Genomic DNA, 15118 nt, shown 5'->3' with positions numbered 1-15118 from the left:
CTGGAAGTTCTTGGCATTGACATGAGCCTCTTTGGGCACTGTGATGCTTAGAACTCCAAACAAATTCTCATTCTAGCTTTCCTTGGTAATTAAGCTCTCGTAGAAGGATGGCCAGAAATCTGGATTAAAATTTAAGAATATAGGGGTCAAATGAAACACAATCTTTTCAATATGAGGAGCTAATTACCTCCCCTGTACTTATTGTGTTGATTCTTCAGAACCATTGAGTTCAGGATATTCTACCTAGCTTTTCTAGGTCTTGATGAATTGGCATTGTTTTGCATGTGAAATAGCCATTATCAACATAAATTTCTAGTCCTACGGTAAGACATGCTTACAATTTGTGTAGTACTGTTCTAGCCTATCTATGGTCGTAATTCATAGGAAGGCAGGTTATCAGAAGTTTAATTTATGTTCATTGTCTCCAGCATTGGAAACACATGATTACAGCAGCTTATATGTTCTGTCAGCAAAACATCTTGTGATCCATGTTGCAATATTTGCAGCTATTATACAAAAACTAGTAATGGGCCTGTAAAATTCATGTGTTCTCTTTGTAGAAGAAGTTTCAACCCTACTTCCTGATTTGGTCCTGAAAGCATTAAAAAAAAATCCTGCATTTTCTCTGCTAGCAGGTTGATGCTTTGCCCCCTTGATCCTGAAGTAGAAGACATTACTCTTTTCTTACTTTTTCTTTATTTGACATGCTATGAGGATGACTGTTCCCAATTTTCATTCTAAATGTATGTGTGTATGTTACTGTAAAAATAAAATGAAAACAGTAATACAATATTTTAAAATTCAAACTACTATTGTTTTGCTCTTCTGCCTTAAAGACTATAAGGGAACCAACAATCTCTAATAGATGGTTAGGACAATGGAATATGATAAAAATAATAGTTCCAAAAAAATAATTCAAACTGCATCACAAGTGTTTCATAACTCACATTTTAATTTTGTCAGAGTGCCCTGAGGATGTGGCTCCAACAGTTGGTTTTTCTAAAATTAACCTTAAGCAAGGTCGATTTGAAGTCACAATCTTTGACTTGGGAGGTGGAAAGCGAATCCGGGCTATCTGGAAGAATTACTACGCTGAATCGTATGGGGTAATATTTGTTGTGGATTCCAGTGATGTGGAGAGAATGGAAGAGACAAAAGAGACTATGTCAGAAGTTCTAAGGCATCCCAAGATATCGGGGAAACCTATATTAGTGTAAGTAAAATAAATAAGCAATTGTTTTAAGTACTGATCTATAACTTAATAAATTTATTAAAACATTCAGATCTTGTGATCTTGCCAATTCCATAAGCTACCTTTGAAACTGAATATTTTCTTTTCAAGCATAACAGAGTAGAGAAATGAAATTGTATTGTGCTGCTACTAAAGTAATTAGAAATGATAGGTTTAGTCTGGCAGAATTGTCTGTGTAAACTCTCCTGAAATAAGGTACATAATTTCCTTATATGCTGTTTTTTTTATTCCAGTGTTGCTTGTAGCAATAACTCTAATCATTCTGACAAATATGTCAACACAAGTTAAATGACCCTTGTGTCGTCTGACATAAGGAAGTTGTTAGTAAACCTTGGATTGCATGTTTAACACCAGAGGGTGCAAGTGATGCATACTGGAAGAACCTAATCTCTGGGAGCTGCAGTTGTCCCACAAGTTTCTCAATAACTACACATTATCCAGAAACATGCACAGTGTAAAGATGTTGCAGAAAGTAGATGGACTGCAATTTAGACCTGCACAGTAAAATGTCTTCTTCCTATCTGGACAATATGGGCATGATCCACCTAAATTAAGCAGTTTTAAGCAATGGTAAACCCCCTCTGAATACCTCTTACCATGAAAACCGTATGAACGTATCCAAAAGATTCATAGGGTCACCATAAGTCGTAATCAACTTGAAGGCATATAACAACAACAAAGTCCAATTAATGTAAAAATTGAGCATGTGCTTAATTTTCTCATTTAAAAGGGGGGCTTAAAAGTGCTTAACTTTAGTTGAATCCTATATGTATAATCTGTTTCATTAGTGTAAAATGTGATTTCCTGTACACCTGCTATTTCTCAGGCAAGAAGCGAATGCAGAAGTATGCTTTAATTGAACTCTTTCCATATTTCTATCTATGAACGTCTTGTATATAGATTGATCCCTACAGGTGAAGATCTTATCTTAAACTGCAGTCAGTTACTTTCATTACTGTATAAGGTCAGGACAAAGATTGAACCATTTTTATTATAAAATGACAGTTTTGTTTTGAAGTGAGTTAGCTATAGCTCCTAGCTGTCAGTTTTATTTCTTAAAAGAATTATTGAGCTACGTATTTGGGAAAGAAAATTGATCAGATTCCTAGTCCAACCATCTTCACTTTAGATAACAGACTTTAGATAACAGAAATGCTGACAGTTTTGTTCTAAAACAATTAGGAGTGAAACAAATGAAGTTATATTTTTAGGCAGTTTCTTGTTATGATCCCTTTAAAGCTACTACAAGGTTTATTTATTTATTTATTATTTGATTCATATTCCGCCCTTCCTCCCAGCAGGAGCCCAGGGCGGCCCAAGGTTGTAACATTAGGATAGATGGTTCTGCAGACAAACATCTAACCTGATTTGTTTTTCTGGGCCACTATCTAGAATTAGATTTGAATGCTTCTGTTGAAGTTTCAGTCAATATTTTCAGAAAGTCCATCTGTCTTCACTGGCCACAAAGAGAGAGAGAATGAGTGTGTATGTCTATGCTGTGTGCCCACCTACTCATATTTCCCTGTGAAAGGTAATAAGATACTTAACCCTTATCCCTAAACTCTTGCTTTATCTATTTGGCATACTGGATTTGGTGGTGATCTGAACAGTCTTATTAATGGACTATATTAAGTTGTAGATGCTGAGAATTGTAGATTGGCTTGCACAGTCTGTAATCTGAGAAAACTGAACTTTTGGTGGGGTAGCAGGCCCATGAATGCCCTCCTTTTTCACCCTCTGTTCTCAAAACATAAGCAAGAGTTGTTGTGTAAATACACACAAGTATATCTTAGATATTCATAATCTCTTCACTCCATATTTTGAGGTAGAACAATTTTATATTTTGAGGTAGAACAATTTTGAGAATTTGTATCCTAAATCATGCGAGTATATGTCTCTATGCATACAGGAATTCAGGACTGGCAACTACTTGGACCAATCCTTTGTTTCTATTTGTTTCCCCTCCCAACTCCTTTCATGAAAAAAAAAAAAGACAAGCAAACCAGAGTTAACTTCAGATATGCTCATCTGTGAATGGAAGCTCTCCTGTTTGCTAGAATGACTCTGATCCACCAGAGGGGGGGTGGGGGTCATTAGGAAGGTGCCTTTTGAGAATTCACTCTGCAACCCACAGTGTTATCTCCCATGCTGTTTGGATGGTCCCCCTTCCCTCTACAGTACACATACCTCCTGCCACATATCAGGTATTCCCTAACAAATCATAGAAAACGGAAGTCTTGACAGATAAATAAGTTCATTATGGTGATAGTTTTCTTCATTGTAAATGAGTTGTAAATTTCCAATTTTCCAAAAGTACAGTGTCTTATTCTAAGTTACTTAGTGCAGCAGTTTTGAACTTCTTCATGCCAAGGGCCCTTACCTTTAACCCATGGATGAAAGATGGGGCCCAGTTTTAATTGCTGTATATGTCTATCTGTTTCTCCTCTTTCTCTTTCATAGGAAGGAATTCTGGAAGATGCTTAATTGGCTGAATTTCCATTTTTCATTCAAAAGGTTTGCCCTCCTTTGCATCTGGTGACATCTGTCATGCTGTTTTCCGCCTTTCACTTTTTGGGGGACGGGGAAGAAGGACTGTAGCTCAGTGGTAAAGCATCTTCTTTGCATGCAGAAGGTCCCAGTTTCTATCCCAACCATCCCCAGGTAGGGCTGGAAGAGAATCCATGTCTGAAACCTTGAGGAGGAGCAGCAACACTGAGCCAATGGGTTGACTTGGTATAAGGCAGCTTCCTATGTTTTTCTGCCTCTTCTTTTCATCTCTTTAGAAAAGCAAAGATGTGACTAAGGCTCTAAAAGTGGTATTGCTATATTAGTGCAAGTCATCTTAGGTTGGGATGTTGCCAGTTGTCGGTCCTGATTTAACTAGTTGGACGAATTATCCTAGTGTATGTCTTTGCAGCTTTTAATAGATTCCCCCCCAAAAAAATCATTCTTTAGCAGTACCTCCATGTTTAGTGATGCCTGATTGTATTAAGCCAGAACTCTTTCTGAACCATAGCCTCACTACATTACTGTGATGTCTCATGGTGCTTTCTCCTTGTGAGTCACTCCCATCAGAATCTTTAAATGACCTAGGCTATAGTCCTGTACCCATTTATCTGGGAATAAGCTCCACCGAGTACAACAGGACTCCCTTAAGGAGGCATGAATAGGATTGAAATTTTCTTTACAAGTGCATGTATCTTATTTGTTTATATGTTGATGTGCTGATAATGACAGTGTACTAATTAATGTTTTTAAAAAATCTACACACCTCAACAAATGTCAAAACTAATGGAGAGAACTGGGCATGTTGAAAATTCAATCCTTCTCCAGTTGGTGTTGATGAGTGATGGGAAACAAATTAAGCCTGGTTAACAGAATAAAGTATCTACATACACGTGTGTGTTAGATGTACAGTAAATCCTATGCATAATTACTGAGAAGTAAGTTTTATTGTGTTCAGTGGGCACACAAATCCTATGATAAAAGCACACTCACCCCCTCCCACTGTCTCCTTCCACGTGCCTGGGAGGAGTAGTTAACTATAACTTCCTATGTTGTTCTGAATATTAACTGTGGTTAATTAACCACTGTTTGAAATTAGATCTGGCCGTAGTTAATTTTAAGCATAGTTTGTTGCTTCAGATATCATGATATATGGTGGTTAACTGAAAGCAAAAGCTTCTGCTGTACTTTACCTCCTTGCTGGGCTGGGGGAACTAGGCTTGTTTATGTCTCACTACACCATGGTTAAGTGTGACATCTGAATGCACCTGCTGTCTGTATGAATCTTAAGATATTTGCAGGGACAAAGTACTCTTCCGCCAATACTCTCTTCTTAAAGTGACGTTCAAACACAATCCCAGTAAAACAAGAAAAAGACTATTCTGATGTAGACCATAGGAACTGGATATAGAAGGCTTAGTTTCAAATATTGGCTATAAAGCTCTAGATTACCTTTGGCATTATATATCAGCGAAAACTTTCACAGGAATGTGAGGATTTCAATATTTAAATCGGAAACTGTAGATAAGAAAAGCAAATACATTCTCCAGGTGTGTTCTTGCACTGAATTGATCAACTACGTTTAGAGTTGCAATACCTTCTTATGGGGATTTCTTATGGGGATTTAGAACTCTTATTCAATTGTTCTTTGGGGAAAAGCTTCATTGAACTCAGTGGAGTTTACTTCTCAGTAGACTTGTCCAAGATTGTCTAGGAGTTATCTTCTAAAACTTGTGGAGCATTCCATCATTCAGACTCTTCCAGCAAAGTTTAGGTTGGAGTATATGTTGCAGTGGGCATGGAGAGGCTAATGAGAAATTGTATCTCACTGGCAAGTTCTCCCTTCAATAGCTGTAACGTATAGAATGGCTTGCTATACAAGTAGTCACCATTAAATTATGTGGTAAGCCATCTTTAGCATTTTACAGAAAGGTGGTATTTAAAAATACACAGAGATCCTCCTTAACCCTACCAGCAGTCTCTAGAAACAATATAAATCTTGGTGTTGGATGTTGTATGTGATGGTGGACATCTGCATTCTACGCCATTCCATATATTAAGTAAAGGAACATAGAATTCAACACAGGGAAAGTTGGCATTTTTGTATAAAGCATAAAAGGGTGTACTGGCCCTATTTCATCTGCCTCTCTCCTTCCAGTGACAACCTGTTATTTATATACTGCTGAGTGGTATATATCTTGTGAAGCCCTGCTTGAGCTGTAGGTTTGCAAATTGAAACAAACTGCCTTGAGTGAGTGTCAAAGCAAATGGCATCAATCAAGTTCCTTACGTTATACATATACCATATGAACAAGTTGGATAAGCAATAAAACTTTGCACTGTATTCCCACCCTGTAAGAGAAGCATTCATGGCTTCAGACATGTTGGAACAGGAGCCATTGTGGTGCTGTATAGGTATCTCTGGAAAGTGTTCAGTTTCAAGAGTGGAGAAGGAGAAAGAAGGACATCAGCCCCTCCTTCCCCCTGCATTGCTGTGCTATATAGGGCAAGTGGGTTGCAAACCACAAATGCACTTTTGCTATATGATGGGGTGCAGGAGCCATACAGTTCTGAAGATAAAGAAGGGTATCACCTATCACCTCATCACCTTAATTGTCTTCATCCCTCTTTTCCAGAATACTTGCAAGACACATTTTTTCCCCTGAGGGTATGTCTTAATCTATTAAATAAGCATTCTTTATCTCAAAACTGCTCTCATACGCTTGAGTGGTAGATTCATTTACCTAGTCTACATTGCAACCAGGGCCAAAGCCAGATATCAGAGGGCTCTTGGCATGGTGCCCCTGACACACTTATCCACCCATTCATGATTAAAACACCCATCTGAAGAGACTGAGGAAGGTGATAAGTGGCATAGCCAGGTCAGGCTGATAAGGGGCCCTCATGAGCAGTTGGGCCCTTTGGCCAGAAATCACTGATGTTGGGACTGACAACATCAAGGATGATGGGAATTGTAGCCAAACTACGTCTGGAGTATCACAAGTTCTCCATCTCTGCTTTATATCCTTTTTTCCTTTTCTCTATAGACTTGGCTGACAACATTCTGTAAGCTTACAGGTTCCTATGAAGTACTTTGGAAGCTTTCAAGTCATTTTCCTTTAACTCACAAGCACATGTACTTTTGCATGCCTAGAAGGCACTCAAGAATGCTCAGTCTTTGTAGTACTGTATTTTGTAGGAGATGGGGAAGGGCTGTCCTCTTAAGGTTTCTTTTAAAAATTCTATTCTGTAAGCTTCAGCATTCTCCTAAGTGAGTGCCACTAGGAATGGAGCCAAAGTGGTACTACTGAGTTCACTATTTGGGGAGTTATGATATGTGTTTCCCTAAGCTGGGACAAGCTACAGAGTTCATTGTTGCCTAGGAGTCCCTGGTGCATGTATCCTCATCAAATACATTCCTTAAAAATCAAACATATTTTTGCACATTATGATGGTAGAGTATCTTTTCCCTCTCCCTTCAAATGGAAAACAAATACCACTCTAAATTATCTGGGAATAATACAGTAACAGTAGTGGGAAAATCAACTATTTATGCTTTTTCTAAAAGGGAATACTGAACAACAACAAAAAATCCTAAACTAAAAAACAATCCTTGCTACAAGTATACATAACTCTCCCTGAATCTTAAAGCAGTGCTGATCTATCTGGTTAGCTATGGCTAGCAGTACAGAAGCGGGCAGGAGATCTGATGTGCTATTGAAAAATGTATTTAAATCTTCAACTGCTTACATATTCCTGGCTACCCAAAAAGTTCATTATTTATTTCCAAAGAGAAAAATGCTTGTCTGGCATACCTGTAAAAATAAACTTATCTTGGGCCTTTTCCATGTTCAGAAACAATGCTGTCCTCTTTGAAACTTTGTTTTAGTTGGCATCCCAGTGGCGCAGCCAGGAAGAGCTAATTTAGTAACGCATCCTCTCAAAAGGGAACTTAGTTACCAAACATTTATTCTTATGGGACATGTGCTGTAACACTCCTGTTGTTCTGGTCCATCTAAAAATTGTTCAGCTACTCCTGGGTCTGAGGTTTCAAGTGTGTCTTTGTAACAATAATGGCTAATAATGAAAGCTGAGACTGTTTGCAGTACGTTCTGTACTTTTTCTGCAAATGTAGCAACACACACCAACTATGAGAATATTCACTTAATAGGCAAAAAAAAACCACCCGTGTGATTTAAGAATGTACCTATAGCCAAAAGATATTTCTATCAAACTTTAAAAAGCAGGGAAATTTGGCAGCTGTAGTGAATGCACTAGGGGAGCAGGAGACCTGACCCTCCTCTCTGAGATACTGTACTTACCCTACAAATTTGTCAAAACGCAAACACAATTTGAGTTAGTCTTTCACAGTCCAATCCACTTCCTGTGTAGCTTGGAAGAATTTGGTAACGTGCCTCTGAGCATATGGTGAGTGGTGGCAATACCTGCAATCAGCCCAAATAATAAAAAGAAGACATGTGCTGTGCTGATCTTGTTTTAGCAGGAAGCAACATTATTAAGACAGTTCATATAGTTCAGATAGTCACTTTAAATATGTCTGATTTACTTTGCAATTTTAGTGAAGTTTCCTATAGTAAATCATTTTTGTTTCTATTTCTGTGAATATGTGAAGTATAGCAACACTTTGCAACACTAAAAAATCTCAAAATAATTGTGCAATAATGGCACTGACTATTCTGCAGAACAATTTTCACTGGACATGAGGAGTGTCTCAGTTTGCACAAGATAAAAGAGTGGGAGGTGAAATATATTCTAACAAAATTCTAGGTGTGCTCTCTATTTTTAATTTACCATGCCCGCCTTTCCTTAAGTAGAGTGGTTTAAGCATAGCAGGCTAAAAACATGCATCTTGGGCATGCCAAGTTAATTTTTTTCCCAACAGCTACATTCATTGCTTAAGTAGTAACATATTGTAATCAATTAGATTTTACATCAAACTGCAATTTCAGATTCAACTGTTAATGCACCCAAAATACAAATAGAACATAACCTACACTTTGAAACACAAAAGGCTGACTTCACCGTCATATGGCAGGGACCAAGAAAAAAGGCTTTGAAATTAGTAAAAATAAATTTGAGACACATTTCTAGGATGAATAATGAGATAAATATAATTTTCTAGGTTAGATTCTTGTAGAAACAGTAGTAACACAGGAAAGAAGCAATGTAAGAAGAGCACCAACATACAAAGATGTAATTCTCCTTTCTTGGACATGGCAGGTGTTGCCACCATTCACCATATGCTCAGATGCACATGTTACCTCCAAGCTACACAGGAAGTGGATTGGACTGTGAAAGACCAACCCAAATGGTGTTTGCATTTTGACAAATTTGTAGGGCAGCACAATATCTCAGAGAGGAGGTCAGGTCTCCTGCTCCCCTTGTGCATTCGCTATAGCTGCCCAGTTTCTCTGCTTTTAAAAGTTTGATAGAAATATCTGTTGGCTATAGGTACGTTCTTAAACTGCAAGGGTTTTTTGCCTATTAATGAATTATTTATGGGTCTTTCTAAGTACCATGCAAATTTATAGTGCTATTTTATTCATTGTTCATTGCTGCTGATTGACAACTGAAGCTCTAGTTTCACTGTGAGCAGTTTCCTTTTATGGAGTACTCCTCCTCATTTCTGAATCACATTATCTTTCTCTGGGAGTATTCACTTAGTGATCTCCACCCTGTATCATTTGAATCTTACCTCTGGAATAAACAACTCTTATTCAAGACCCTGTCAGATAAAGCTATTATCAAAACCATACTTGTGCTAACCAAGATCCAACACCAATAATTCTTTACAGAAGGATAATACTATTCTTGACAGAGGAAGAACATTCTATATCCTGTCTGATAGTTTTAAAAAGTGGGGACAGGGAGGGAGAATATGAACTACTATGGAGAAAGCAGTGCAGAATCGGCACAAAACTACAGTAGAATGAGAAGTGATTTTAAAAAAACAGGGTTGTAGCCAATGAAGTCGTTGTGCAAGCACAAGGACTTCTGCTAGCACAATGGAGCTTCCTCTTCTTCTCTTCCACACCCCAAACTATTCTCAGGGTTTCCCCAAACCTCAACAGCAGATGTGGGGGGGGCACTGGGAAGGGATAGGGAGGGTGAATTTCCATTGCACCAGCAGAAGTCATCGCGCCAACATAATTTTTTTGGATACTCCTAACATCTCAAAATGATTTTTTAAAGAAGCAGTAACAACAGTAAAATAATATCAGAAGAGCAAGTAGCACAGAAAATAAGAATTGCTATTTATTGAAAAAAAGTTAGGAAAATAAAAAAAGTTCTTGTCCTGATGCCTTAAAGAAAGGAAGATCTCTAGGAAAGAGTGTTCCAGGAATGGGATACCACCACTCAAACAAAAATTCTGTCCCAATATTTCCAACATCACCTCTGGAAGTGGGGGCACTAAGAGGAGGTTGTCTTCACCATCATAAGACATTGGCCAATAAAAAGGCTTTGAAATTAATAAATTTGCGCAGATTTCTAGGTTAAATAATGAGAGAAATATAATTTTCTAGGTTAGATTCTCTGTGGAAACAGTAGTAACACAGGAAAGAAGCAGAGTAAGAATAACATCAACTTACAAAAAATGTAATTCTCCGTGTTTGGAGATATAGTCCTGATTGCAGGTGTTGCCACCACTCACCATATGCTCAGAGGCACGTCACCAAATTCTTCTAAGCTACACAGGAAGTGTGTTGGACTGTGAAAGATCAACTCATATTATGTTTGCATTTTTACAAATTTGCAGGTCAGTACAATATCTCAGAGAGGACGTCTCATGCATTCACTATAGCTGCCCAACTTCCCTGCTTTTTAAAGTTTGATAGAAAAATCTTTTGGCTATACGTACACTCTTAAACCACAAGGATTTTTTTGCCTATTAGTGATTTTTTCTGCTTTTTAATCCAGGAGGTAAGAAATGGGATCCTGTGAAAGTTTGCTGAGAATGTAATAATAATAATAATAATAATAAATTTTATTTCTAGGCCGCCTATCTGCCCGCACAAGCGGCCACTCTAGGCGGCGTACAAGATAAAGAAAAATATAACATACAAACTACATAAAAACCCAAGAACTACAATATAAAATGAAACCGAACCCACCCATAGCTAAAACCAATGGCACCCAAAAGAAAACAAAACAAAAGACAAAAACCCAGGCCACCTCAGCCAGCCGGCTTATGTATGTATTGATCATTTGCATGCTTACTGAGTTCAGTGGGATTTACTCTCCTGCAATCATAGGTGGAACTGACCACGGGAGGAGAAGGGAGGGGAGGAGGAAGGGTAGAGGGGAGGATGAGGATGGGAGCAGGTGTGAGGGGAGGAGGAGCGCAAGTTTGATCATTTGCAGGATTATTGAGTTCAGTGGGTTTTACTCCTGTGCAATCATGCTTACGGTAGGTAAAACTGACCTGAGGAAGGGGAGGAGATTGGGTGGGCTCTGGGCAGAGAGAAAGCCCCTTCCAAAAGTAAAAGTAAAACGTTATTACCAGTATCATTATTTTTTTGGATTTCCGCCATCTTTTTATTCTACAGCAGACACATGTAATATCCCATACAAATTTAAACTAAAGCTGTCCCTGGTCATATCCAAACCTGTCATTTATTTCATTTTAAACAGTCATGGCTTCCCCCAAAGAATGCTGAGAGTTGTTTGGAGATGTTCTATTCCCCTTACAGAGCTACAGTCACCAGAATTCTCTGGGAAGAGGGGATGACTGTTAAATCATTCTGGACACTGGAGCTCTGCCAGGGGAATAAGAGTCTCCTAACAACTGTCAGCACCAGTCACAAACTACACTTCCCAGGATTCTTTGGGAGAACCATAGCTGTCTAAAGTGGAAAAGATGTCTGGCATGGGTATGGCTCCCTGATTAGCCAAGCTGAACAGCTGTTAGTCTGGCTTTTAGAGCACTAACAATTGGTTCTTACTGAGCATGCCTGCACTATCATAGAGTCCATTGTTACATTTATTAAATTAATTAAAAATCAGCCATGAATTTTTAAAACTTTTAAACTGCAGAAGATGAAGGTCAGAGTATGGGACAAGGTCAGTAATAGGATTAAATGTATTCTTTGAATCTGCCTGATTTTTTAATTAATTTCAACAAATTATGAGACCTCTGACAGAAAAAGGTCCAACAGGAGTCTGGATTATTTTAGACTTTGAATTGTGGATTCTCTGAGTGTTTTGTGTATCACCATGGAAACTTACAGGGTTGTTAAGTTCAGGGGTATATGTTTTGTAAGATTTTGTTTTGATATGAACTCATGACAAGCAGCATAATGGCATGGAGGTATTTTCAATTTTACATGGCGGAATGTGAAAATCCATGCTGGCTGTAGTATACAGCCACTCTCAGTCAGTCTTCCATAGGTTGGAAGGTGACAAGGGCAGTGGGAAATAGAGCTAGCAGACTCATCCCTGCTGTCCTCTCCTCACCGGTTTACTACCGCCTAATTGTAACACCCAAAGAGAGCTTATGGCTAAAGCCTGATCCCCTGTGTAAGTACTTGAGAGGCAAACCCCATTAAGTTCAGTCTATCTCATGCCCATGTAATTATACTGTATGTCCCAGGTTGATCATTAAGATAATCTGGGGGAGTACTATTAGTGGTCCCTCATGGACCAGAAGCATGACTCATGTCAGCAAGAAGTTGTGGTTTTGCTTAGTATTATGTCCAAACCTGGGCTCATGTTCCAAACAATCCACAAGTGGTAACCAAGGTTTATTTTTGGTTTACCGCCTGTAATTTGTTTAGGGGAGACTAACTATGAGCCCAGGTTCATAATTACTAAGCAATACCATGGCTTAGCTGCTTTTAGCACAGTAGAAGTGGAGGTGGAGCGAAGCAGTTGTGGTTTTCTCATTGTGCATTTGCTCATTCATGCTAAGCCATTGTGTGACCAAAGCCAGTGTGGGATGTAAATGCAGCCATTATGCTATGGTGCTGTACCAGAGTGGATGGGGGGGGGGGTAACCAAGATGTCACAACAAATAGTTCAGGAAAACTATCCTTAGACTCTAGGGTAGTTAATTCACCTCATTAAAACATTCATTAAATATGAATTTTTCAACCACAATCAATTATAAAGCATTTGCTTTTCAACACAAAATGTTGTTCTACAAACGTAAAATCCTCTGTATTGTAGTTAAATTTTTGCCATAGCTGTTCCTTCCGGTGACTTTATATTACAACATTGCATGAATCTGAAGAAGCTGGTGTTGGAAGAAAATGTAACACGAGATTTTAACTGGACATGCTTGGTTTGAAAAACCTGACTAGCTTGGCAGCAACTAGTATGTGCTACTCTTGCAAAATGGGAAGGACTGGATTTTTAAAAACCGTACTTGTGGAAAAAGAATTTTAAGTGTTAGAGCTGAAGAACAGCTTCAGCTACTGAGAATCAATTCACGCTTTGATTTTTGAACTCTGGTACAAAAAACTCCTCCATTGTAAGTATGTGGTGCAGTCTGTTGTGAGTACTTTTAAATGGTTTGATTTCCCTGCATAAATGCCAGGTTTGCACATTTGTTCCTGACTTTATAAACCATAATTTATGATGCTCAGAACAAGTATTGAAGCAGAGTGTTCCTTGCTCACCCCTCCTGTCACATGCTGGCTTTGCAGCTGACTTTCTGGATTGTTTAAAGCCAGAGAAGAGGAAACTGGGGGATAGCGTCTTACTCCCTGTTAACCGATCAGGATAATAAACAAAGAACTGACTTTGCCTTACTGTCCTGGGTTGTTAGCAGATGGATAAGTCAGCCATGTCAGTAAGCCAACAAAAAGTACTAGCCTGCTACAAATTAAGCACTCTGTATTTCCATATTGGCCATAGCAGAAAGGTCCTATACTTGGCAGTTCACATGGAAACTTGGTAGGTTCATTATTTTTAAAAGCCTTTTATCAAGCAGACTAGCTTCCACCAGCCCGTTGCATTTTCATGCTAGTGACACAGAGAAAGTATTTCCTTCTGCTGCTGCTAGGGCAAAAACCAGGTGGGCTGTTGGGCAGATTGCTCTGCTCCTTCTCCATCCTCCAGCCCTCTCCTTTCTCCTGTATAGAACTTTTAGTCACCAGTGCTTACCATAAGGGTTCAATAACAAGGCTGGATTAAGCAGGAGTTCCCTGGTTTGGCCTAAAGGGAAATTCCAACTGAATCACTGCATGGGCAGAATGACTTATGCAAGCACAATGGGACCTTGCTCTGGCTTTCCGCCTAAACCTCTACAGCAGATTTTGTGGTGGTGCAGAGAAAGAAGGTTGGGAACTTCTGTTGCACTTGCAGAAGTCATTTTGCACACATAATGTTCTTCTTGGACACATCCCTCTGGTTTTATGCCACCCAGGAATGAAGCCCAAAAGCTGGGAGTGGGAGTATTCCTTGGTCATTCCCGACTTTTATTCTCAGCTTTATGAACCATAGTTTCTGACAGGGCTGTGGAGTCGGAAGCAATTTTGGGTGGAGTCGGAGTCAGTAGAAATGTACCGACTCTGACTTCAAAATAAAAACTTTCATAGGAATTTAGGAAAGTTTTCTTGTTCAGAAATTTTAATCAAATAAATATATTTTATGTTTTATCAATCTAGCCTGATGATTCACGTGGTGGTAATGAAATGCCTTGTGCTAACATTTTACTACAGTATATTTGTTATTACTAGTTAATATACATTTGCCATTTATGAAGGAGTCTGAGTCGGACAGTAGAAAAATAAAGGAGTCGGAGTCGACGGTTTGGCATACCGACTCTACAGCCCTGGTTTCTTAAAGATTTTCTGAACTTGGCCTGCAAGTGGGGCCAGATCCTTTTTCATTTGTTGATTCCATGTTGATTGTGAAGGAAACCTAGCCATCACATTTTCTACCAGAGTTCAAAATGTAATGTGTTAATCTGTTCTGAATGTAGTCTGTAATCTTAAAGTCATTTTTAAAAGGCTTTATTTTTGTATAACATGTATGAAGTAGTTATCAATTATATTGCATATAATAAAGCCTTTATAAAAGTCTGGAACAAGATTGAAAGTATATATATTTTTCCTCCCCTTGCAATGTCCAGCGGCTGTCCTGTTATAGTTAAGCCATCATTTCATTTCCTGTTTTAGGGCTGTTTAACGTTTCAGCTGCAAATTTCAAATATTTTACTACCCTTCCTTTCTTGTGGTTACAACAAAACACAATTTATATAGTTGTCCAATATGTGAATTGCCAACATGGTTTAATTTAATCTTTCCCACATGTACATTATGCTTCTCTCGCATAGTGATAGATTTTTACTTTATATAACCAACGGTATATATAGTAGTACTCTGGTCCTTTGAGTGA

General features: G+C 38.5%; 1 protein-coding gene across 9 annotated transcripts in view; it reads left to right on the top strand.

Moving 5' to 3' along the window:
- ARL13B (ADP ribosylation factor like GTPase 13B) overlaps positions 1-15118 on the top strand; it is a 63738-nt gene that overhangs the window by 7834 nt on the left and 40786 nt on the right. For all 9 annotated transcript variants that reach the window (XR_009762850.1, XR_009762849.1, XM_061628054.1 and 6 more), the window contains exon 4: positions 964-1213. Coding sequence is in view for 7 of the 9 variants with exons in the window: in XM_061628054.1 (XP_061484038.1) it covers positions 964-1213 (250 nt within the window). In the remaining 2 variants the exon portion in view is untranslated. The remainder of the gene's footprint in view (positions 1-963; positions 1214-15118) is intronic.

The sequence above is a fragment of the Rhineura floridana genome, chromosome 5 (assembly GCF_030035675.1).
Source record: "Rhineura floridana isolate rRhiFlo1 chromosome 5, rRhiFlo1.hap2, whole genome shotgun sequence".
Lineage (NCBI taxonomy): Eukaryota > Metazoa > Chordata > Lepidosauria > Squamata > Rhineuridae > Rhineura > Rhineura floridana.
The sequence above is the reverse complement of the archived record's forward strand: the minus strand, read 5'-3'. Positions and strand labels throughout refer to the sequence as shown.